The 26,852-nt window shown below is 35.8% G+C and overlaps 1 protein-coding gene across 1 annotated transcript in view; it reads left to right on the top strand.

Moving 5' to 3' along the window:
• Positions 1–25,693, top strand: part of nrn1la (neuritin 1-like a) — a 45,567-nt gene extending 19,874 nt beyond the window's left edge. Inside the window, exons 2-3 of the mRNA XM_048169195.1 lie at positions 19,155–19,305; positions 25,100–25,693. Of these exons, the coding sequence (XP_048025152.1) occupies positions 19,155–19,305; positions 25,100–25,379 (431 nt within the window). The 3' untranslated portion in view covers positions 25,380–25,693. The remainder of the gene's footprint in view (positions 1–19,154; positions 19,306–25,099) is intronic.
• The last annotated feature ends 1,159 nt before the right edge of the window (positions 25,694–26,852 follow it).

Here is a 26,852-nt window from a genome sequence, read left to right as displayed (position 1 = left end):
TTTAATCACTACCCTATTTCTTGTTCTACCAAAGAGATTAGATGTTGGAATATTACATACTGGTTTGTTTATTCACAGCTTTTGGAGGATTTCTGAGTGTAGCTATTAGACTCGGGTGAAATAGAGACCAGGGAAATCACACCTACCAGTCAAAGGGTTTTTCATTTAGCATAAAAACTATTATTCTTTGTTCTCTCTTCCTCTGTCACCGCATAAAGACAGCTCCCGTTAGCTTCTTACAGAGACTACATTTAAAATAGCCGAGAATCAAAGGAAATTTTCTGTCTTGAAGACACTTCTAAGACTTTCACATGAACTGTTCATGTAAATGGGGCTGGAAGAACGACGAACTGCACAGTTTGAGTTCTTTGATGCCAAAATATCAGCCATTTTTAAATTTGAAATGGTTATATTCCTTTTTAATAACGACAAAATAAAAATCAACCTATTTACTTTCATAATGCAGGTTCCTGGTCTGTGAACGATTCATCTAAAAATGTTTGTAATCTTTTATTTAAATGACCTCACCAACTACTTTCCTTCCAATTCACATGCCATTTACATCACGTTCACACACCAGCTGAATATAGTTCTTGGTTTACACCAAGAATGATAACTATAACAATAACTATATTATCATCCACACCAACGGACAATAACAATCTGTTTTTTATTTTATCTCGCCTGTTGCTTTAAATGCTCAAGCTCTTTAAAGTCGAGAGGATTCATTGTTGGTCAATGAATGTCTGTTGGTCAAAGCATTCATTCTGAAAGTGATTCTGTTGAAATCGGTCCTCTGTAGTGTTATCGTTATAGAGTAGTGCATGATGTCACTTTGTAGGCCAATCAGCAGTTAGCATCATGCTAGTACCCAATAGGATTTTCCCATAGGCTTTTGGATTATCGCAAAAAATAAACTTTTTGTCCATCAAGATATCAATTTCAACGTCACCACCACAAGCTTCTGACAACTCTTTCAGTCTTTATCTAAAGACATTTTCCCTGAAAGTTTGAATTAGACTATTCTGTAAGAGCGTGGCTGTAAAAGCAGACTGAGGTTACCTGTTTGGCGTGATGATGTTTAATGTCGCCAACAGCCTCTGTAGTCCGATTTAGCCACTTGTTAGCAACCATCATTTTTAAGACATGTAACAGCTTTAAAGGTGCCATCGAACGTTTTTTTACAAGATGTAATATAAGTCTAAGGTGTCCCCTGAATGTGTCTGTGAAGTTTCAGCTCAAAATACCCCATAGATTTTTTTTAATTAATTTTTTTAACTGCCTATTTTGGGGCATAATTAGAAATGCGCCGATTCATGCTGCAGCCCCTTTAAATGCTCACGCTTCCCGCCCACAGAGCTCGCGCTTGCCTTAAACAGTGCATAAACAAAGTTTACACTGCTAATATAACCCTCAAAATGGATCTTTACAAAGTGTTCGTCATGCATGCGGCATGTATGCGTCGGATTATGTGAGTATTGTATTTATTTGGATGTTTACATTTGATTCTGAATGAATTTGAGGCTGTGATCTGTGGCTAACGGCTAATGCTACACTGTTGGAGAGATTTATAAAGAATGAAGTTGTGTTTATGAATGCAAGTGAACTGCAAGTGTTTAATAATGAAAATAACAACGGCTCTTGTCTCTGTGAATACAATAAGAAACAATGGTAACTTTAACCACATTTAACAGTACATTAGCAACATGCTAACGAAACATTTAGAAAGACAGTTTACAAATATCACTAAAAATATCATGTAATCATGGATCATGTCAGTTATTATTGCTCCATCTGCCATTTTTTGCTATTGTTCTTGCTTGCTTACCTAGTCTGATGATTCAGCTGTGCACAGATCCAGACGTCCTGCCCTTGTGTAATGCCTTGAACATGGGCTGGCATATGCAAATATTGGGGGCGTACATATTAATGATCCCGACTGTTACGTAACAGTCAGTGTTACGTTGAGATTCGCCAGTTCTTCTGAGATCTTTTAAACAAATGAGATTTATATAAGAAGGAGGAAACAATGGAGTTTGAAACTCACTGTATGTCTTTTCCATGTACTGAACTCTTGTTATTCAACTATGCCAAGATAAATTCAATTTTTAATTCTAGGGCACCTTTAAAAAATCACGGGAGATATTTTGGTACTAGACATTTTATGTCTTAGAATAAAACGTGAAAGTATCTTGAGTTTGTGTTAACCACGGACCTTATTTCAGCCATTTAACAAAAAACCCATTCAAAATACCCACTGACTTTGGGACGATGGAACCGGAAGTGCTAAAAAATCGCTTCAGGGTTTTGCCCTACAAAAATGCGTCATAGTTCCCCCACTCTATAAAGTGGTGCAGGTATGACATCAGAACCCGGAAGACTAATTTACCGCTGGTTCCTTCAAGATTTTCATATGGGGTTTTATAATGGGTTAGATTTACAGTATATGAAAAATAAAGCCTGTGGTGAACATTACTTGACTATACTTTGACGTTTTCTTCTACAAAGTAAATTACACACACCCATAGCAAAAACATGAATTTTGAAGCAGTTATGTTCATTTTTGAAAACGTAAATTTTAATGAGTAACTACCCTGTTGAAAAAAACAGCATATGCTGGATAGGTATGTTTTGAAGCATGGCAGCTGGTTTGAGCTGGTTTAAGCTGGTCCTGAGCTGGAGCTAGTTGATTAACCAGCTTAAACCAGCTCATGACCAACTAAGGAACAGCATAAACCAGCTGCCATGCTTCAAATACATACCTAATACATACCACATACCTAACCAACATATTCTGTTTTTTTCAACAGGGTAGATAAGACCACTTGGGGTGTGAGTGTGTGCAGTGTATGTTATAAAAATGTAACCCCTCCTGTTCAAACCGCCCACTCTAAGTGCGACTCGAACCCAGGTACGCCGGCATGGGAGTCGGGCGCTCTAACAAGGAGGCTAAAGACCGCAGACTCTAGAGCGCCTCTTGAGATCAGGGGAGTGAGGTTTACACGCACAGCTCTTACCGGCCTTTGTCGGTTACACTCACCCCACTAAACCGCACTCCCACCCGGGTCACGGCACCATTGTAACCCCTCCTGTTCGAACTGCCCACTTTAAGCAGGACTCAAACCGGGTCTAACAAGGAGGCTAAAGAGTGAGGTTTACATGCACAGCTCTTACCAGCTTATGTCGGTTACACTCACCCCACTAAACCGCACTCCCACCCGGGTCACGGCACCAATGTAACCCCTCCTGTTCGAACTGCCCACTCTAAGCAGGACTCAAACCAGGTCTAACAAGGAGGCTAAAGATCGCAGTCTCTAGAGCGCCTCTTGAGATCAGGGGAGTGAGGTTTACATGCACAGCTCTTACCGGCCTTTGTCGGTTACACTCACCCCACTAAACCGCACTCCCACCCGGGTCACGGCACCATTGTAACCCCTCCTGTTCGATCTGCCCACTCTAAGCAGGACTCAAACCGGGTCTAACAAGGAGGCTAAAGAGTGAGGTTTACACGTACAGCTCTTACCAGCCTATGTCGGTTACACTCACCCCACTAAACCGCACTCCCACCCGGGTCACGGCACCAATGTAACCCCTCCTGTTCGAACTGCCCACTCTAAGCAGGACTCAAACCAGGTCTAACAAGGAGGCTAAAGACCGCAGTCTCTAGAGCGCCTCTTGAGATCAGGGGAGTGAGGTTTACATGCACAGCTCTTACCGGCCTATGTCGGTTACACTCACCCCACTAAACCGCACTCCCACCCGGGTCACGGCACCAATGTATCCCCTCCTGTTCGAACTGCCCACTCTAAGCAGGACTCAAACCAGGTCTAACAAGGAGGCTAAAGACCGCAGTCTCTAGAGCGCCTCTTGAGATCAGTGGAGTGAGGTTTACATGCACAGCTCTTACCGGCCTATGTCGGTTACACTCACCCCACTAAACCACACTCCCACCCGGGTCACGGCACCAATGTAACCCCTCCTGTTCGAACTGCCCACTCTAAGCAGGACTCAAACCGGGTCTAACAAGGTAAGGCTAAAGAGCGAGGTTTACACGCACAGCTCTTACCGGCCTATGTCAGTTACAGAACAAAACGTCAAAGTATCAAGTATCATCAACTTATGTTTACCACAGGTAAACATGTAAATTGAAAAACCCCATAGGAAAATCTCAAAAGAACCAGCGGTGAATTAAACTTCCGGGTTCTGACGTCATACCTGCACCACTCCATAGTTGTGGACTTCCCATTTCTCATAAAATTAGAATGATTATTAGAACATTATACTTAAAATATTATAGTAATAGTCACTACAGGTGTTATTTACGGCTTTTGTTAGAAGGGGTTTGAGATACTGTATTTAAACTGTTGTGTGAACGGGACAGTTCGAGAGTCACACCTATTATTAAATAAGGTTGTTAAACCCAAACTTAAAAGGTAACTTTGGAGATCACACCCAGCTAGCTGCTCTGGTCCAATCTGGTATCAACCATCTTCCTGTTTTATAGTGGAATATCACTAGGAAATTAATTACATCACAGAAGTAAAATGAATTCTAATGCTTAATAGCAATACACCTAAAGTAAAATGCAGACCAGAAGATTTCTCCTTTATTTGACAGATTAATTGAAACGCTGCTGTGGTGGTTTAACAGATTAAAGTTGTATTTGATGTGGAAATTATTTTAATTGGGTCTTTACAGCTAAGCTCTTCCACCAAGCCCAAATCTGAATCTAATTTATACTGCATTTAAGGGAGAGTCTCGGTGAAGGAGCTCCTCCATCTGTGTAGGTTTATCTGTGACCTTGCTCTGGACAGATAGCAGCTGTCAAATTAATGCCAGTGGAAGTATGATATCTCTTTTTCAGGCCTTTTTTTGAGTCTCTCAATTTTATCACATAAAATCAATGAACCCTTGTACCTTCTCTATTCCATGAGAGATAATAAAGAGATAAAATCGAAAGCAGGTCTCATCTCATTTGGTCAGTTACTCTCCCTTCGACTTTTTAAAGTGACACATGAATGCACGTGTGAGTGATTGTGTTATTGTGTGGCAGTCGCATCTCCTTTTTGTGATCAAAGCCAGTGTTGAGCACATTAGCGATGGGAAAGATGTCTGCTTTCCTTTCTCTCATCCCTCCCCAACTTCCTCCCGTCTCCAAATGAAACCGCAGTCCCATGGGGCCTTCAAAATTTTGTGAACTCTTCTGGGAATTGCGCATGTTTATATGTGTTACATCTTTCTGAGTATTTGAGGGCATGTGCTTGAGAAAAACATCCATTAGAGCAAAATATAAAGGTTCCTTTTAAGACACGTCTTTCCACCATTGGCTTTTTTTCCACCGTCCCAGCTTGCAAGAATAGGTTTTATTTCTTTTAGGTTGTGCGGCTCTTATGCCACACAAAGAGTAAAACGAAGTGAGCTTTGGTGTTGTAGTAGATATAACTCAATGCCGCAGCTACTGAACACAATAAGGAGAAAAATAAGGTCTGTACTAACAAGTAGAAAACTCGTCTAACACCTCTTTTTGAGCTCCATTTTGTTCCAATTAGTCCTCCTCACCTGGAGGATGACCTGGGCTATGAAAGCCACCTATAGTGCGGGCTATGTCACAGAGCCAGGCTTGATTTTACATCCTCATTAAAGATATTAAGTTTGTATTCTCTCTCAGTTTTCTCAACATCTCTTAACGTCATGTGCTACAAAAATCCAATATCAAAAGATTCCTGTCTCAATTTACAGTGCATATCTATGCATCTTTTTCCCTTCGGTTTCATGAAAGAAATTAACAGCTGGCAAATGCACTTCTTCTCATCCCCCGCAGCCTCCCTCCATTCAGTGTTCTGGGAGTGAAGGTGTGAATGGAAAACCGGAGAGGTTAACCAATCACTTGGAAAGGGGACTTTGCTGGCATGAGCTAATTATCAGAATTTGTTTGTGCTATTGCAGGTGGCTTCACTGGAAGCCCTGTTTTAGAGTTAGCTCGGGGAATAGAGGCTCTCCTCGCCTTTCACACGCTATGCTGTCACTGCTAGGCTTATTAGCCTGTCGCCCCTAACGATGCTACGCAAGAGAGGGCCACAGTTACCATAGAAAAAGTTGCCATAGTGCAGCAAAAAAAAAAAAAACAACAACTTTGCAGCACTGCCCGCACTCAAAGTTCTTTCATTCTGTTGAGTTGTGTATTCTGCATGTGCCTAATGTGGCCCACTGAAACGTTGTGAATATGTAAGTTTTATTTTAGGTGCTTTTATTAAATTTGTACCATACAGAAAGATTTGCTAAAACCATTTTTTTCATGCACTCTTCAATTTTGAGTTTTTTGACTTTATTATTTAGCATGTCTTCTTTCAGAATTCAGACCAGTGGAAAGAAAACCTCTAAAATACATAAGTGTTTGTTTTATTACACTTTATTTATTTTCATGTGTAGCACTTAAGTAGCACTTACACCAAATTTTCCAGTTTTATTCCTATTTTGAAGGTTTTTACTGAGGGGTTTCTTCTTATTTCAGTAACCTGATTTATTAAAAGCACAATATGTAAGATTTTTGGATTAAAATATCCAAAAACCACTGAAACAATGTTATATTTTGTTGAGTTGTGTACTTACATTATCCCAAATGTTTCCAAGAATGTTTAAATCCAGAGAAATAAGCAATTTTAACCAGGACACGAACCGTGTCCGTGCGTCGCCTATATATACCGTTTCTGGTTTTATTTTGTAGAAACCAAGGAAACACCAAAGGCTCTTTAATATATTATGTTTTATTAGACAGGTGAACAACTGTTTAAATACATTCATTGACAGAAAACTAATTGTTATATAGCTCAACACAGTGATTTTTATTGTTTAAATCTTGTTTTCTTGATTTACAGCGAGTACCATGTTTTACCATGCCTAATGACGATCTAGCTCACTGCAGTGTGCGACAAGTGTCTCATAGTAGCCGCCAAGTGAACGCAGAGAAGCACTATAACAACTTTCATTACACAAATGTATCTAATATGATAAACAGCGCTGTTTAACCCCACATACACTTGACCGGAAGAAGCGAGGCGTCATCAACCTACGCCTTTGTTTTGAATAAGGGACCTCTAGTGGCGAAAATGTACATATTGTCCCTTTAACTTTTATTCCTAAAAATTGTGATTTATTTTTGGCTGTTGACAGTATTTTCAGTATTTATAGAGTGATAAAAAGAGATATCCAAAATCCGCTCTGTAAAAACCTTTAACTGTAATATGTCAACAAAATGAGACAAGAATTTTGAACCTGGCTTTATAATGTTCTGATTTATGTTCTGAAAAGGTATGCAAAGTAGTGCATATTTAATTAGATAATGTCTCATTTACATATAAACATAACATTTGAGAAAACTTGCATACAACTCAGATGTGTTTATGTATTGTGATTAATCAACTTGGGGAAGTATGGTGATATGTATTAGTTAAAATGTTTACGCTTTTCACCTGTAGTGTCCTGCCTTAAATTACTTCAGACAATACAAGTGTATTTCTATATCCTATATACATTTGATGTCAGATGTACCCCTAAATATATAACCACCCATACACTCTGTATATAATGAAGTGTCTGTCTGCAGTCTTGCTACTGGTGCTTTTGATTAAGCTCTGCTCCCAGCAGGCACTAAGGTAAAGTCTTAATGAGTTCTGCCCAGTGCAGTCTCTTACATCACACAAAGAATCAGTGTTACCTGTCTTCCAGAGCTTTATCCTGATACCTCTAGTATGATGAGTCTTTATTTTATTTTTTTGTTGGGGAAAATATATACACATGTGTATCTTTGTCACCCCCTCACCCAAAAAAACCCAGTTATAAATGATCACTGATTCTGATTCTTACATTCCCTTTATACAAACTGATATACAAACCGTCATCCAGCAGTGTGTTGCCTGTAGCTCATTGATGCCAGAAGGGAGCGGAGACTGTTGCACATTGTTCACAGTGACTGCAGGGCCACAGTGCGACAAATCACCAGCAGCTACAACAGTGGTGACCAGGGCAATGTGTCACAGCACAGTTCATCGCAAGCTTCTGCGTATGGGCCTGTGTAGCCGACGACCCAGTCAGGTCCCCATCCTCACCGCACACCATCACCAAAAACTCATGAAATGGACAAAACATCATCAAGATTGGACCGTGTATGATTGGTAGAAAGTGGCCTGGTCTGATGAATCAAGATTCCTGGTGCATCAAGTCGATGGCTGAGTGCGGATACACCGATTACCAACAAAGGCTATGGCACCTGAATGCACTGTTGGGCGGACACAGGCAGGCAGCGGTTTTCTTTGGACACTTTAGGCTCCATTACCCCAATAGCACAATCCCTGACAGCTGTTATCTGAACATTGTTGCAGACCAAGTGAATCCATTCATGGCAACTGTGTTCCCTGCCGGTGATAGCCTTTTACCACCAGGATAATGCGCCATGCCATACTGGAAGAATCATCAAGGAGTGGTTTGAGGAACATTACGGTGAATTTCTGTTAATGTCTTGGCCTGACATGAACCCAATCAAACATTTGTGGTTCGACTTGGAAAAGCGGGTTCACGCTACATCACCACCACCCCACAATGTACAGAACTGGAGGACCTGCTGTTGACATTGTGGTACCAGATACCCCAGAAGACTCAATCGAATGAATTCCTCGGCGCTGTTTTGCGGGCTAAAGGAGGCCCTATATGCAGAGGTGTAAAAAGTACTCAAAAATGTTACTCAAGTGAAAGTACAAGTACTGAGTGAAAATTTTACTCAATTAAAAGTAAAAGTATCTGGCCAGAATCATACTTGAGTAAAAGTAAAAAAGTACTACATTAAAATTGTACTTGAGTATTAAAAAAGTAAAAGTAACAGCAAGAACGAAAACTAGAGATTCTTGTTTAAGCTTTTAATCTCTAAAAACATGAAGTGAATGAACCACATACAAAGTTTTATCCTCCTTTAGAAGTGTTTGTGTTTAATTGTATTTAATTATCAAACTATAAGATTACTACCTAATGCCAGTATGCAACATGCTACTCAAAGTTGCAAAACCTTGGATTTAACTTGAGCAGAAGCTGATTTTCAAAATTGTGAGTGTCAAGTCTAGCTCTTTTGGGGCTAAAAATCAATCCTGCAGTGCCTGAAACACTGGGCCAGATATCCATCCAACTCTTTGCTGGCTTCATGTGTTGTCTGTTTCAAAGAAGTGAAAAAATCTTCATCATCAGATGATCTGTTGGCCATGGGTGCTCTTGACTCTGTGGCTGATTTTTGACTTCCTTCATTTTCTTCCACTGACTGTTATACAGTGGGTATGGAAAGTACTCAGACACCCTTAAATTTTTCACTCTTTGTTATATTGCAGCCATTTGCTAAAATCATTTAAGTTTTTTTCCTCATTAATGTACACACAGCACCCCATATTGACAGAAAAACATAGAATTGTTGACATTTTTGCAGATTTATTAAAAAAGAAAAACTGAAATTGGTCCTAAGTATTCAGACCCTTTGCTCAGTATTTAGTAAAAGCACCCTTTTGATCTAATACAGCCATGAGTCTTTTTGGGAAAGATGCAACAAGTTTTTCACACCTGGATTTGGGGATCCTCTGCCATTCCTCCTTGCAGATCCTCTCCAGTTCTGTCAGGTTGGATGGTAAACGTTGGTGGACAGCCATTTTTAGGTCTCTCCAGAGATGCTCAATTGGGTTTAAGTCAGGGCTCTGGCTGGGCTGTTCAAGAACAGTCACGGAGTTGTTGTGAAGCCACTCCTTCGTTATTTTAGCTGTGTGCTTAGGGTCATTTTCTTGCTGGAAGGTAAACCTTTGGCCCAGTCTGAGGTCCTGAGCACTCTGGAGAAGGTTTTCATCCAGGATATCCCTGTACTTGGCCGCATTCATCTTTCCCTCGATTGCAACCAGTCGTCCTGTCCCTGCAGCTGAAAAACACCCCCACAGCATGATGCTGCCACCACCATGCTTCACTGTTGGGACTGTACTGGACAGGTGATGAGCAGTGCCTGGTTTTCTCCACACATACCGCTTAGAATTAAGGCCAAAAACTTCTATCTTGGTCTCATCAGACCAGAGAATCTTATTTCTCACCATCTTGGAGTCCTTCAGGTGTTTTTTAGCAGACTCCATGCAGGCTTTCATGTGTCTTGCACTGAGGAGAGGCTTCCGTCGGGCCACTCTGCCATAAAGCCCCGACTGGTGGAGGGCTGCAGTGATGGTTGACTTTCTACAACTTTCTCCCATCTCCGACTGCATCTCTGGAGCTCAGTAACAGTGATCTTTGGGTTCTTCTTTACCTCTCTCACCAAGGCTCTTCTCCCCCGATAGCTCAGTTTGGCCGGACGGCCAGCTCTAGGAAGGGTTCAGGTCATCCTAAACTTCTTCCATTTAAGGATTATGGAGGCCACTGTGCTCTTAGGAACCTTTTTTTGTAACCTTGGCCAGATCTGTGCCTTGCCACAATTCTGTCTCTGAGCTCTTCAGGCAGTTCCTTTGACTTCATGATTCTCATTTGCTCTGACATGCACTGTGAGCTGTAAGGTCTTATATAGACAGGTGTGTGGCTTTCCTAATCAAGTCCAATCAGTATAATCAAACACAGCTGGACTCAAATGAAGGTGTAGAACCATCTCAAGGATGATCAGAAGAAATGGACAGCACCTGAGTTAAATATATGAGTGTCACGGCAAAGGGTCTGAATACTTAGGACCATGTGATATTTCAGTTTTTCTTTTTTAATAAATCTGCAAAAATGTCAACAATTCTGTGTTTTTCTGTCAATATGGGGTGCTGTGTGTACATTAATGAGGAAAAAAATTAACTTAAATGATTTTAGCAAATGGCTGCAATATAACAAAGAGTGAAAAATTTAAGGGGGTCTGAATACTTTCCGTACCCACTGTAATTTCCAGATCAACAAAGAGTATAGAACCCAAGAGGCGACACTCTGATACTTTTTAGGCAACAGTCACTAGATGGCGCTCCGGTAGCGCGGCCGCCATTATGGGGTGAAAATATTAACTGGACCATTGAATCCTTCACATCTTACGCACCCAAAATCTTTGAATTTCACTGCCAAATCAGAAGCACATTAGAACAGTTTTTTTTAAATTAAGTCACCAGTAAATTGTATGGCTCCTACAGTAAATGCTGTATTGTCTTATATACGTTTTATTTTACCAGTTGTGGAATCCAACCATTCATCCATCTGAGGTAACGTAGTTAGCCTACTTTATTGAGCATTTCCATTTTATGAAACTTTATGAAACACATTTATTAATAGTAAATTAATAATTAATTAATTTAAGATCATCATGTTTGCAGTGAACAATATATTTCAGACCTAGTGGAGTAATAATAATAATATCTAGATCTTAATTGAAATAAGCTATATTGTACGTTTTAATGGATCACGCTACAAACATGATGATCTTATGATCTGCTGTGTCCATTATCGCATAATTCCCACTTTTGCTTCAATGGACATTAGACAACACTGCAAAATCAAGCTGTTATATTCGTATATTTATTGTCCAACATTCTCAATTTTTCTGATGCATGTCATAATTTAATTTCATATGTCGGTATTAATTCAGTGTTTATAAGTCTAATACTAATACTAGATCTTTTAAAGAGTTTTAACCCAAACTGACTGAGAGCAAAAAGGTTTTGTGAAAAAGTTTTTTTTTTTTTTTTTTAACAAAGCAGCTGATATTGCCATAGAAACTAGTGGACTGCCAAGTCGCCTTCACCCCAAAATGGCGGAAATACAAGGCCGCTGCTGGCGCAGGTGTTGCAATGGAACATTCTGTTGAGTGTCGCTTCTTGTTAGTGTATATTCTTTGAGGTCAAGGTGCTGTGCATTGTGGTAATTGATGCAACATGACGTCACTTCCAAAGGACCAATGAACATGACTGACCAATTTCATGGAATGTGAAAATGAATCTCATTGAATAAATAACCTTTAAATTAAACTGGTCATCAGCACAATTCAACTGGTTTGGTAATAGCAAAAGAAAATAGAATGAAGTGATCTCCAAAAAATAAGTACTTTTTGACTGTAAATAAAATTGTAAGGAGTAAAAAGTACTCTTTTTTCTCAAAAAATGTAATCAAGTAAAAGTAAAAGTATTGATTTTTAAATGTACTCAAGTAAAGTAAAAATACCCAAAAATAATACTTAAGTACAGTAATCAAGCTTGTAGCTGTAGCCAATGAGCTTGCTGCTCAACATTTAAATAGTTGGTCAATGTTTGCTGTAGAAGTTTGCAGCACATTTTCAAAGTTCCACTTTCCCCAGCTCCACCTGTATAGATCTGCTACGGATAATTTCCAACCTGGTCTCATGGAAAGACGTATCTGTGGGAACGTTTTTGCGAGTCACAAAAATGCGTACCAATACATACATATCACTGCAGTTTCCAACAGAAATGAACACTAGAAGTAGTAAAACAGCAAGCGCTTTTAATCGTTTTCATACACAGTTATGATTACAGGGTCAGATTACACAATATAATGTTATGACTTCGCTTTTTACCAAAGTGTACGATTTGTAAGCAAATATATTTTGGACTTTGAATCGGTTAACCAGCTCCATATGTTTCACTATTCTGACATAACAAGCTTGCTCGGTAGCTTAGCCGATACAGAGTTGGGCTTAGGACGAGGAAGCCTTGGGTAAAGTCACGGTAAAAGAGCTTCAAGATGAGAGATCAAAACAAGCTAAAACAGCACATTTGCTTTTGTTAACGCTATCGGGTAGGTTTAGGTGTAGTGTTGGTGGTACATTATTTTAAAAAATAATGGAGCACTACACTTTTAGCACCACTCACCAAAAAATTCAAATCAGAACTGCAGTGATTCATATAAAACCAGCGTCATAAAAACCTACCATATTCACATTTATCCGTTCCGGCAAAAAAATGAACATGCTTTTAGCCCCAATCATAATTTCATATATGCTTTTTGTGCGGCAGCAGCATGTGTGACATGCGAGCCCGATCACACGAAAATGCGTATCAATAGTACGAGTTTGTAATCTCGTAGAATATATACGCCAAAACTCATTTTGGCGTGCTTATGGTACGCAGTTTTTCGCGTGAATATGATACGCACGAAACCCCCACCCCCATCCTACCCAAGAGCGTATCATATACACGCCATAAAATGCGTACCATAAGCACGCCAAAACTCATTTTGGTGTATATATTCTATGAGATTACAAACTCGTACTATTGGTATGCATAGCAGCGTGTCTATGTATGTATTGCCATTAGCAAGTCTCTGTACTTGCTCTGCAGCAGCAGCAGCATAGCAGATATAAGACCAAATACACTAACATTTTCATATCCATTACCATCCTAAACTCTTCCGAGAGTTGTCATGATAGATATATATATATATATATAAAATTCCTTTTTTGATGTTTGTGTATTGAGTTTTCCACATGGATTTGATCCACAAATTGCACATACACCCTAAATGAAAATACTTTGGCAACTTGCCTGCATGTCTGCTCACACCACTGAACCTTATTTACATGCACCACTGTGTTTGTGAATGCAAATCTTCAGAAACTGACAAATAAAAATGGTTTTCATTTATTTTGATGTGCTCCCCATGGGATGTCTGCAAGAGCCACGTGTAGCAAAGCTCAGCAGCAAATGTGCCTGCTCAGCACTGGTCTGGATAAAGCTTGCATATTCACCCTCATGAATAGGAGATGGGCACGTATGTGGCCTACAGCTCCATCATCACTTGCCCATCTCATGCTCCAGAGGTCATCTGAATTCAGCATCTTTAAGTCTGTAATTAATTTAAGGTTTGAAGTCTGTCTAGATAGATAGATAGATAGATAGCGCTGTTTTTCTAGCTCATTGTGTCTGAATCACACAAGGGACAGGAAATTATGCAACTGTTTTGCTCTAAGCACTCCATGATGCTTAACGTACCACATTATTTATTATGACGTTTTTGTTTCAAGGTTTCATAACATGCTCCTTATAAGGATGATGTTACAATGCTTCATCATGAATTGTGTAATGGTCTGAGTACCTGTATTGTAATCTATGGTGATTTCTACAAATAGAGTGAACTATTCATATCGCATAAAGTGTAATGTGCTTTAAAATGGTAATCGTGTTCTCTCTTGGAGAACAGAGTATATTAAATGAATTTTGCAGCTTTGGAGAGACCTTAAACATTTCTTGTAATTGCATATTTAGACAATACTGCTGCTATTTCTTTTATTTTATTAATTTATTTTAGAGTATATTTTATAAGAATGTAATTATTAATATAAAATAGAAATTTTATATAAATATAATTTATTTTGTATGAATATATTTTATTATTTTATTCTTTTAAATGATTCATATTAGCAGAATCATTCATATTATGATTCATATTGGGCATAGTGTTAGACCAGAACATTCAATTTGTCTTTCATTTTCATAGTTCATCTTTCTCAGATTCTCTTTTCTATCTGATTCCCCCTCTGCAGTCCCCTCTCATGCAAGTGCCCTGTTTTATATAATTTATTTATTCAAGGACCCCACGGACTCCCCGTGGATCTCTGGCACCACAGATTAAAAATTAATGTTGTGGTTCAAATAAGCCCTGTGTCTGCCGCCTAGGTCATAACGGCTCACTGAGCTGAATGGGCCAGGCCAGATCACGCTGTGTGTGGGTGGACAGCACTCAGATATATCAGAGCTTGGATTACACAACATCAGTAATAACATTACTAATGCAGGCAGTAGTTCAGAATACTCTTCAATCCGCTTGAGCATCGGCCAGAGATACAAATTCAGAGATATGTAATTGGACCCTGTACGCTTTTGCCTCCGTTTTGATCCGATGAGACTTTTTGGGGCATATCCACTTCTTAGGTGATTTCTTTTTCTTCCCAGGCTGCTCAGTTTTGTTGTTTGTATGTGGTGTAGTCTTTACTGCATGTCAGTTTTTCTGGAATGGTTCAACATTACGTTAGTTGATGCATTAAATAACATTGAGCAGTAAACTAACAATGAGCAATACATTTGTTACGTTATTTATTAATCTCTGTTAGTGTTAATAAAGTGTTAATAATAATGGAGCTGTTCATTATTTGTTTATTTCCATTAAATAATATTAACAGATAGAACTTTTGATTTTAATAATGTGTTAACTAATATATATATATATATGTATATGAATATATATATGAATGATGCGACTGACCTATCCAAGTGTATGTATGTGTGTATATATATATATATATATAGGATTACACAACATCAGTAATAATAGAAGTGTTTTCTTGTTAACCAATTAAAAAATGATCATTCTTTTATCATTTACTCACCCTCATTTATCAATTTATCATTCATATATATATATATATATATATATATATATATGAATGATAAATTGTGTGTATATATATATATATATATATATATATATATATATATATATATATATATATATATATATGAATGATGCGGCTGACCTATCCACGTGTGTGTGTGTGTATACACATACTTGGCACATGGCAAGCTGTTTTGACTTTATTCATTCTCAGGATATGTTATATTTACACTAATAACAATTTTAATTCTTGATATCAACAATTTAGTTTTCACTAGTTAAAATGCTAATTTTTGATATCAAGAATTACATTTCCACTAGTTAAATGTCACTCAAATTCAATTGTTGATATCAAGAATGGATTTCTTTCTAGTTGAAATTCCAATTTCACATATCAGAAATACAATACTAGTACAAATCATAATTTTTGATATCAATAATTACATTGTTAGGCCTACTAGTAAAAAATGGTTTTCATTTGAATTCAATTGAATTGCTACTAGTACAAAAAATGTTAATTTTCGATGTCTGAAAATGTATTTCTGATATCAATATAATTTCAGTTATCTAAAATGGCTTTCTTACTAGTAACAATCACATTCATGATATCAGAAACTAACATTGTCACTAGTGACAATCAAATTATTGATATCAAAAATTAACATTGTTACCAGTAGCAATTCAATTGTTGATATCAAAAATATATTTACACTAGTAACAAAGTAATTAATGATATCAAAAAATTATGATTTTTACTAGTAAGAATTGTATTTCTGATATGTGAAATTGGACTTTCAACTAAGAAATCAATTCTTGAATTGAATTTGAATGGCAGCCTATGGTGACATTTCACAAGTGAAAATACAATTACAGATATCAAGAATTCTAGTTTTTACTAGTGGAAATGTAATTCTTGATGTCAGAAATTAGCATTTTAACTAGTAAAAATTGAATTGTTGATATCAAGAATTAACATTGTTACTAGTGGAAATGTATATCAAGAGTTCATATTCTGAGAATGAATAAAAGTAAAAACGGCTTGCCATAGTGGCGTAGTGCGGCTCTCTGGAATACTTGATTCTGATTGGTCAATCCAGTTGCATCATTCAGTGGTATGATTATTCCTAATACTCACAGTACTCAGTATGTTCAAATTCAGCACCATGTGTCTATATTACACTGTTTGTCTTTTTGTTGGGCCAATTTTTGTACATTGTAATGGACTATTTTTAGTGTAAGCTTTCAGAAAATATACAGGGAAAAATATTAATTCATTTAAACTTAAAGCAATACGTCATCATGTCCACGTATTTATCTGTTTAGGTAGTAACCTTGACAGCAGGATAAACTATTTATTATATTTTTTTTTTGCGATAGTGGCCGGCTTTCTTTACATCATCTCTTATAATTTTAGTATTGGTATTGAGTCTTTTATTACTGATTGACAGTTATCTGAATTTCCCCTTGGCATTTTTAAAAGCACTTCGATATTTCTGATTTCTTCAGTCATTTCCATTTACGTGCAGCACCTCAGTGACTGTGAAAGAGTTTGTCTTATCCTCCTCTAATGTATGACTTGATTTTCTCTCCTTCTCCATATCTTCATTAAATGTTGATGGGGATGAGTGAAACCAATAATCCTCAGACCTCACTGCAAAAACATAGCTGGAAATCAATAGGTTTGCAGCAGTGTGGGAAGAGAAAGAGAGAGAAAACTCTCTCCTATCAAATATTAATCATTCATTTCCTCAAGGGAATTAGGGGAGTGCTGGTGATTTGCTGTCTGACCCAATTAAGATCCTCCTGCATATCTCACTAAGGTTCACTGTAACTTCCATATGTGGTTTTATTGTCAATAGGTATAGGCTATAGAGATTGAGAGACATCAAGGAGCAATGGATGGGAGAACACTGGCACATGCACAGAGAAACAAACTTTGGTACGGGTCTATTTGACGCTTTAGCTGGAGCTCCCAACACATGAAAGCTCAGAGTATTCCTATTGAATTTTTCTCCCATATCTTCAAGGTTAGAGATGTATTATCCTGTGTTCTGTTCTAACAATGAAACATAGAAATATACTTTTTATCAATTTACAAATAACCAAGAACCACACAAATCTAACACTGAAGGCTTTTGTGTGCTGCGAGTGTTTTTCTTCGGGTCTGTAAAGGATGTAGTGAAAGCCATTCAATGTCACCCTGCTGATCTGTTGATGAACTTGTCTATGTTTTGGGGAATGGGTGTATTTTTTTTTTTAAGGAAATCTATTTCATATTTGAGCTTTTGGAAATAAATGAACCATAACAGACTGGAAGGCTTGTCAACCTGAAATGAGAAAATACTTTTATTCTTATTCTTGGGCTAAGTTACATCTTGAAGGTTATTGTTCTGTGCATTGTGGTCAGATTCCCCATGCTAACATTACTGAATTTATTTTTTAAATGAATTTTGAATGAATGAAAAATGACTAAGAATTTTGCAGCCTGACACATTTCTGTAGGTGTTTTTTTGCATAATCATTGGAGAGTATATATATATATATATATATATATATATATATATATATATATATATATATATATATATATATATATACAGTACAGTCCAAAAGTTTGGAACCACTAAAATTTTTAATGTTTTTAAAAGAAGTTTCGTCTGCTCACCAAGGCTACATTTATTTAATTAAAAATACAGTAAAAAACAGTAATATTGTGAAATATTATTACAATTTAAAATAACTGTGTACTATTTAAATATATTTGACAAAGTAATTTATTCCTGTGATGCAAAGCTGAATTTTCAGCATCGTTACTCCAGTCTTCAGTGTCACATGATCCTTCAGAAATCATTCTAATATGCTGATCTGCTGCTCAATAAACATTTATGATTATTTTCAATGTTGAAAACAGTTGTGTACTTTTTTTTCAGGATTCCTTGATGAATAGAAAGTTCAAAAGAACAGCATTTATCTGAAATACAAAGCTTCTGTAGCATTATACACTACCGTTCAAAAGTTTGGGGTCAGTAAGAATTTTTATTTTTATTTTTTTGAAAAGAAATTAAAGAAATGAATACTTTTATTCAGCAAGGATGCATTAAATCAATCAAAAGTGGCAGTAAAGACATTTATAATGTTACAAAAGATTAGATTTCAGATAAACACTGTTCTTTTGAACTTTCTATTCATCAAATAATCCTGAAAAAAAATATTGTACACAAATATTTTGTACAATTGTACACATTAAATGTTTCTTGAGCAGCAGATCAGCATATTAGAATGATTTCTGAAGGATCATGTGACACTGAAGACTGGAGTAATGATGCTGAAAATTCAGCTTTGCCATCACAGGAATAAATTACTTTGTGAAATATATTCAAATAGAAAACAGTTATTTTAAATTGTAATAATATTTCACAATATTACTGTTTTTACTGTATTTTTAATTAAATAAATGTAGCCTTGGTGAGCAGACGAAACTTCTTTTAAAAACATTAAAAATCTTAGTGGTTCCAAACTTTTGGACTGTAATGTATATATATATATATATATATATATATATATATATATATATATATATATATATATATATATATATATATATATTTTTTTTTTTTTTTTTTTTTTTTTATATATGTGTGTGTGTGTGTGTGTGTGTGTGTGTGTGTGTGTGTGTGTGTGTGTGTGTGTGTGTGTTTCATTGCATCTTCATCTCTTATGAGTCTTTAAATGAGGGACAAAATGGTGACTAATACTGTTATATTGTTGTGTGTCTCTGTTTGTTCTAGTGCTTGTTCCCAGTCCATGTTCTGCTGCAGCCACAAAGAAGTGCAGCTCCATCTATAAAGGGTTTGCCCAGTGTCTGCTTGCCCTGGGAGACAGTCTCTCTGTCAGTGCCCAAAAAGATGAGGATACACAGGAGATCGACTCTATTTGCAAGTAAGGAAAAAACCTGGTCCAACACAGACATAAACATGAATCTATATTCTGTATATAAGTAATATATTTTTAAAGAAATTAATACTTTTTTTTAGCAATTAAGCATTAATTTGATCAATAGTGACAGTTAAAAAAAAAAAAAAAATCTTATTCATCAAAGAAATCTGAATAAAGTGCATCATGGTATCCACAAAAATATTAAGCAGCACAGCTGATTTCAACATAGAATATTTTGACAATATTACTGTTTATATGTATTTTTGATCAAATAAGTCCAGCTTTGAGCATAAAATCCTTTTTTCAAAAAGATTTAAAAATCTTACTGACCCCCAAACTTAATCATTTTATTTATCACATTTTTGAAATAATGAAAATCATAATTGTCTTTTATCACAATATCACAGCAGTGAACAAGATTAAACACAGGAGTGGATTTGTAATAGTATCACCTCTTTGGCTTGCTTAAATTTTTCATCTTGTGACAAAAACATGATAAATATTTTTCTTAAAAATATTGTTTTAATTAATAATCAATGTCTCTGTTTTCCCCCTGTGTCCTTAATGACACTTTTTATCCTGTTAGTCTTTTGTAATATCCCTATAACTAAAAAAAATAAAAATAAAAAAAAACCTTAATGACATCAACTGCTAGGAGGTGACATAATTTTTGGTAGTAAAACAACAGCACATGTTTTAGTATTAATAATGGATTTGATCAATTCTGTGGTGTTTTGTAGTTTCATGAATTATAACTAACTCTCAAAGGCAACTTTTAGCTCTTTATTTCCATCATATTAGGTCCCATTCTGTTTATTTTCTTCCCATTGTGACACCAGAGCATATTTCTGAAAGTCTGGCATACCTTTATATATATATATATATATATATATATATATATATATATATATATATATACACTGTTAAAAAATTCTTCTTCTTTTTTCCCCCTGTAAAAAATGTCCTTTATACAGGGAAAAAGGCAGCTGTGACAGATCTCTGCTTTATTTTCTCATGTTCCATTTGTAACAATATTAACTCTTTTTGTTGGTCAAAAGTTAAAGCAGACTGCGGAATAGCCAAACTTTGTACAGTACAGTCCAAAAGTTTGGAACCACTAAGATTTTTAATGTTTTTAAAAGAAGTTTCGTCTGCTCACCAAGGCTACATTTATTTAATTAAAAATACAGTAAAAAACAGTAATATTGTGAAATATTATTACAATTTAAAATAACTGTTTTCTATTTGAATATATTTCACAAAGTAATTTATTCCTGTGATGCAAAGCTGAATTTTCAGCATCGTTACTCCAGTCTTCAGTGTCACATGATCCTTCAGAAATCATTCTAATATGCTGATCTGCTGCTCAAGAAACATTTAATGTGTACAATTGTACAAAATATTTGTGTACAATATTTTTTTTCAGGATTATTTGATGAATAGAAAGTTCAAAAGAACAGTGTTTATCTGAAATCTAATCTTTTGTAACATTATAAATGTCTTTACTGCCACTTTTGATTGATTTAATGCATCCTTGCTGAATAAAAGTATTCATTTCTTTAATTTCTTTTCAAAAAAATAAAAATAAAAATTCTTACTGACCCCAAACTTTTGAACGGTAGTGTATAATGCTACAGAAGCTTTGTATTTCAGATAAATGCTGTTCTTTTGAACTTTCTATTCATCAAGGAATCCTGAAAAAAAAGTACACAACTGTTTTCAACATTGAAAATAATCATAAATGTTTATTGAGCAGCAAATCAGCATATTAGAATGATTTCTGAAGGATCATGTGACACTGAAGACTGGAGTAACGATGCTGAAAATTCAGCTTTGCATCACAGGAATAAATTACTTTGTCAAATATATTTAAATAGTACACAGTTATTTTAAATTGTAATAATATTTCACAATATTACTGTTTTTTACTGTATTTTTAATTAAATAAATGTAGCCTTGGTGAGCAGACGAAACTTCTTTTAAAAACATTAAAAATCTTAGTGGTTCCAAACTTTTGGACTGTACTGTATGTGCTTCTCCTGAAAGAATAATTCAGTAAAAATATACTAAAAATGTAAACATGTCTACAAAACAACCTGTAAATTTTACAGTTTGTAATTGTACAAATTGTAATTTACAAAACATAAATTACTTAATCTTAAACCGGTAAATTCAATTCATATACTGACGTCCACCGTAATAAGTTCATCACAAGTAGCTTTTCCATAGGTTGAGGGAAATATATAGAAGGTGCACACAGTGACATGCACACAAACACAAAACACCATCATGATAACACACGACACTAAAATAATGCAATAAACATTTATTTAACAACAAAAGATTTAATATAAAACCCTAATGTGCATAACTGATAACAAAAAACTAAAGGAAACATAATTAAAAACATAAAATGTAAATGTAATAGCTTTTCGCTGTAAATTATAAGATGATTTGTTCTTTTTACTTAAAAAAATGGTACATTTAACAGTATTTTACTGTAAAATGACACAAAATAAGGTTACCGTTTTTCTCCATATATAGTTCAAGAACTTACTGTTAACCAATTAAAAGGTTTTTACTGTAACATTTTTGCAGTATATATATATACAGTACAGTCCAAAAATTTGGAACCACTAAGATTTTTAATGTTTTTAAAAGAAGTTTCGTCTGCTCACCAAGGCTACATTTATTTAATTAAAAATACAGTAAAAAACAGTAATATTGTGAAATATTATTACAATTTAAAATAACTGTGTACTATTTAAATATATTTGACAAAGTAATTTATTCCTGTGATGCAAAGCTGAATTTTCAGCATCGTTACTCCAGTCTTCAGTGTCACATGATCCTTCAGAAATCATTCTAATATGCTGATTTGCTGCTCAATAAACATTTATGATTATTTTCAATGTTGAAAACAGTTGTGTGCTTTTTTTTCAGGATTCCTTGATGAATAGAAAGTTCAAAAGAACAGCATTTATCTGAAATACAAAGCTTCTGTAGCATTATACACTACCGTTCAAAAGTTTGGGGTCAGTAAGAATTTTTATTTTTATTTTTTTGAAAAGAAATTAAAGAAATGAATACTTTTATTCAGCAAGGATGCATTAAATCAATCAAAAGTGGCAGTAAAGACATTTATAATGTTACAAAAGATTAGATTTCAGATAAACACTGTTCTTTTGAACTTTCTATTCATCAAATAATCCTGAAAAAAAAATATTGTACACAAATATTTTGTACAATTGTACACATTAAATGTTTCTTGAGCAGCAGATCAGCATATTAGAATGATTTCTGAAGGATCATGTGACACTGAAGACTGGAGTAATGATGCTGAAAATTCAGCTTTGCCATCACAGGAATAAATTACTTTGTGAAATATATTCAAATAGAAAACAGTTATTTTAAATTGTAATAATATTTCACAATATTACTGTTTTTTACTGTATTTTTAATTCAATAAATGTAGCCTTGGTGAGCAGACGAAACTTCTTTTAAAAACATTAAAAATCTTAGTGGTTCCAAACTTTTGGACTGTACTGTATATATACACACACACACACACACATTCATTTTTTTTTTTAAAGTTACAGAGGTCAAAAGGTCAAGCTGAACACCAATGACCCACCAACACATTTACTTCTCTGTACAGCCACATAAAATGCCTCGCTCTCACACCACAGGAGTATTTGCTGTACGCCGTTCATTGTGTTGTCACAGGGAGAATGTGATATAGAGTATCACAGTTCACTGATATGACACCTCATTCATTCTCTAACTCCCTACATTGCCTTTCATCTCATTTTCGGTTGCTCCCTTCCACTCTTTTCTCCATTTCTTCCTCTGCTCACTCATCTTTCTCCTCCTCCCAAGTGCTGGATATTCTAATTAAAGACTAGGTCTCTCTCTATTTCCCCGTCTGTCTCATTCCCTCTGCCCCTCCATAGATCACGCATCTATGATATGACTTTATATTATGTCACACCCTGTAGCTGCAGGAACTCTTTAAGTATTCATTGTGTAGCAGCATGATGTTGTTAAAGAACAGCCTCCTGTATATCCTCCAGTCAGACTCAATCTGTTACACTTCGCCCGTTTACACCACTTACTGAATGAATCATGATCCACGCGACAGCATTATACGGTCCTGCGTTTAGCATTCAAGGCATACACAAACAGGCAATGAGGAGGGTGCTTTCTTTAACACAGCTATTTAAGCGTTATTCCTCCAGGTACCAATTAATCCTGCCACTGAGCTCACTGATCGCATGCACACATGCGTAAACACAGGTACGCACGCTCTCGCACAAGTACACGTTCGCACGCAGGTTCGCAGCAAGTGTGTCTGATCGTTTGTCAGGGGATCTTCACTCTCCCACCAGACTGCAAAGTGTCAGGTTTAGGCCAAGACTGCTCCTCTCTCAGAGATCTGAGAGGGATGTTTAAGAAAGGAATTGGTGGTGAAAGACATTTGTGGTGTTGAAGGACAGACTTCCACTATGAACTGCACACAATACATCAACTGTTTAATAGGTAACAGTGCTTCACTCTGTGGGTTTTAACATAAAAGGGTGTTTCTTTAGTGGAAACTTTTATACCCCTGGGGTTAAGTTTTATTAAAACTAACAGATTTTTTGTTCTTTTTATTATCTGAAGGACATATTTAAACTTGTGAAACTCTTGGGAACTTTTACTTTTTGTCTTTATCATTCATTTCTGCTACTTTTCAAATGCCTTTTTTGTGGGTAGATTGTTTTTCTCTTGTTCCAGACCCAGACTTTCAAGGTTAAAATATAAAAAAAATCCATCATAAAAATATTAATATTGCAAAAAAATCCAATTTTTAAAACTATGATGATTTAATGAATTGTAAAATAATCATAAATCAGTTTAAAATTTATTTAGGCGATAACGATTTACTGTTCTTCAGTTATTTCTACCGTCAATCAATAATTTTGACATGAAGGTTTATCAAAAATTAGTGTGCTTGGTTACCAAGGAGACAACAGTGAAGAGCATGCCTAAGATGAAATATGAGATCTGTACAGAAAACGATGAAAAATCAACCTTTACTTGTGAACAGAATATTTTTATTCATCTCAAATTAGGCTGTAATTTTGTCTAATTATGAAAAACAGTTTGTTTTTAGGGTACATAAAATATTAAATTTTTAATTTCCACCACAATCATTTCCATCACAGAATGCTTTTATTGAAAAAAAAAAAAAAGACAGATTTTTTGTTGTTGTTGTTGTTGTTGATGAAAATATTGCATATCCTTGCATCAACCTTTTTGCTCTTATAAAAATATATTTTGCGCTCTGGTGTTTTACCTTTTCGTCATTATTTATGCTCCAAAAATCTCTAAAGATTTATCAAATCCTGAAATCCTTGCTTAATTAAAATAAACATTAGTTACTATTGCATGTAATTTATTAATTATAGACATTTCTAATATTGATCATTTTAGAGTATTGAATCTATATGTTATTTTTGGTTGCAGAGGTGTTTTTTTAATATAAAAAACAAATATAGTGCTTAATACTTGATATTAGGTATGAAGTGTCTAAATGTAATATATAAATATCTTAAATTCATAGCCTGACACTAAGTAGGTTTATGTCAGATTAAAAAGCCCCATATCTCACTGCAGTGCTACCTTGTCCTTTATTTTAAACTGTAGCTACATAAGGGATGTTTCAGGTTTATTTTTATCAAATTCTCGCTCATTAGCTTCTAGATTAGGTATTAATTATTCAGAACATTTAACCTTAAGCTTATGTCTGTTGCAGATCCTGGGATGATTTTCATGACTGTGCAAATGTGGCCATGGCCGGCTGCCCTGAGGAGGCTGCTACGGTGTGGGAGTCTCTGAGACAAGAGTCCAAAAAGATGCAGTTTTCTGGAAACCTGTATGAGATGTGCTCCAGTCGTAGCCAATCAGCAGCTGCCTCTGATTCCCAAAGCCCCGATGAGACCAATCAGGAGTCGTTAAAGGGACGCGCTAGTCATAAAAGTCTGACCTTTCTGACCTTCTGTTTGCCTGTGCTACTACTGTTTCCATGGATATAATCACATCTCAAGACTCACCTCAGAGTTCAAATATTCAGCACATATAGACAACGATACTGACTGCTTTTGTTCTGACATTTTCATACAGATCTCGTGTAGTACTATAAGATTCATTTTATGCTTCAAATGAAGCTGTTCAAAACAAAAAGAATGTCGTTTCCACACAAAGGACACGTTTTCAGGTCCAAAACGCTTACTTTTGTTATTTATTTATTTATTGTTTAATTATGACCAAAAAAAAATCTTAAAATCTTAAAGGGTTAGTTCACCCAAAAATGGAATTTCTGTCATTAATTACTCACCCTCATGTCATCCCAAACCTGTAAGATCTTCGTTTGTCTTTGGAACACAAATTAAGATATTTTTGATGAAATCTGAGGTTATCTGATCCACACAGTATTGGCCGGCTCTGGCAGTTTTAACGATGTCTTTACTACTTTTCTGGACCTCAAAAGGTGCAATGATGTTGCTGCCTATGTGTGGATGAGATACCCTTGGATTTCATCAAAAAAATCTTAATTTGTGTTCCGAAGACAAACAAAGGTCTTACAGGTTTGGGACGGCATTAGGGCGAGTAATTAATGACAGAAATTTCATTTTAGGGTGAACTAACCCTTTAAAGCTAGGGTAGGCAATGTTTTTCAACTCTTTTTATAATACTGGTTGAAACTGTCTTCACATCCTGATAGCAATTAATAGTAGAAGGTCTAAATATTAAAAAATGTACATATATCTTCTGTGGAAGTCTCAGGACCAAAAAATGTCCAAATTCAGTCCGAATGTAATAATAGGATGTCCTACCTTTCTGTCAACATACCTCCTCGCACCCTGTTCGCATTACATTTAGAATCCACCGTGAAATGTACCGAACCATTCACATTGTTGAAAATAAATAACCATATTCCTAGCATTAGGAGACTTTGGAAGATAAGGTTATTTTTAGTCCTGTATCACTCTTCTCTCCTCATCAGACGCCAGTGGGCGGGGCTAACATTGCAATGATGAAGTAGGCGTTGATTTCTTCTGCGGAGGAGACGTTTCACCTAAGATAGGCACATTCCGGGATGAGTCGTTCAGTGGGCCTGGTGTCAATAAAAGCTTTTATATCTATGTAATTTCACAGTCACCGTGATTTTGGCTAGTAAGACATGTTCCTGGATCAACATCTTTGTTGATCGTGGAACAACATTCCAATCAACCAATCAGATTTGAGGGGCAAGTTTAGCGTGTATGTCAAGTTTAGGCTTGCAACCAGGGTTACATGCTTCTACATCAATGTTATTCACCTATCTTTCCCCTCTGATTTTAGGGATGAGTTAAGTTTAGGGGTAGGAATAGGGTTAAAGGATTAGTTCACTTTCATATAAAATTTTCCTGATAATTTACTCACCCCCATGTCATCCAAGATGTTCAAGTCTTTCTTCAGTCGAAAAGAAATTAAGGTTTTAGATGAAAACATTCCAGGATTATTCA

The sequence above is a fragment of the Megalobrama amblycephala genome, linkage group LG19, assembly GCF_018812025.1.
Source record: "Megalobrama amblycephala isolate DHTTF-2021 linkage group LG19, ASM1881202v1, whole genome shotgun sequence".
NCBI classification, from domain to species: Eukaryota; Metazoa; Chordata; class Actinopteri; order Cypriniformes; family Xenocyprididae; genus Megalobrama; species Megalobrama amblycephala.
This window is presented reverse-complemented; position numbering and strand designations above follow the sequence as displayed.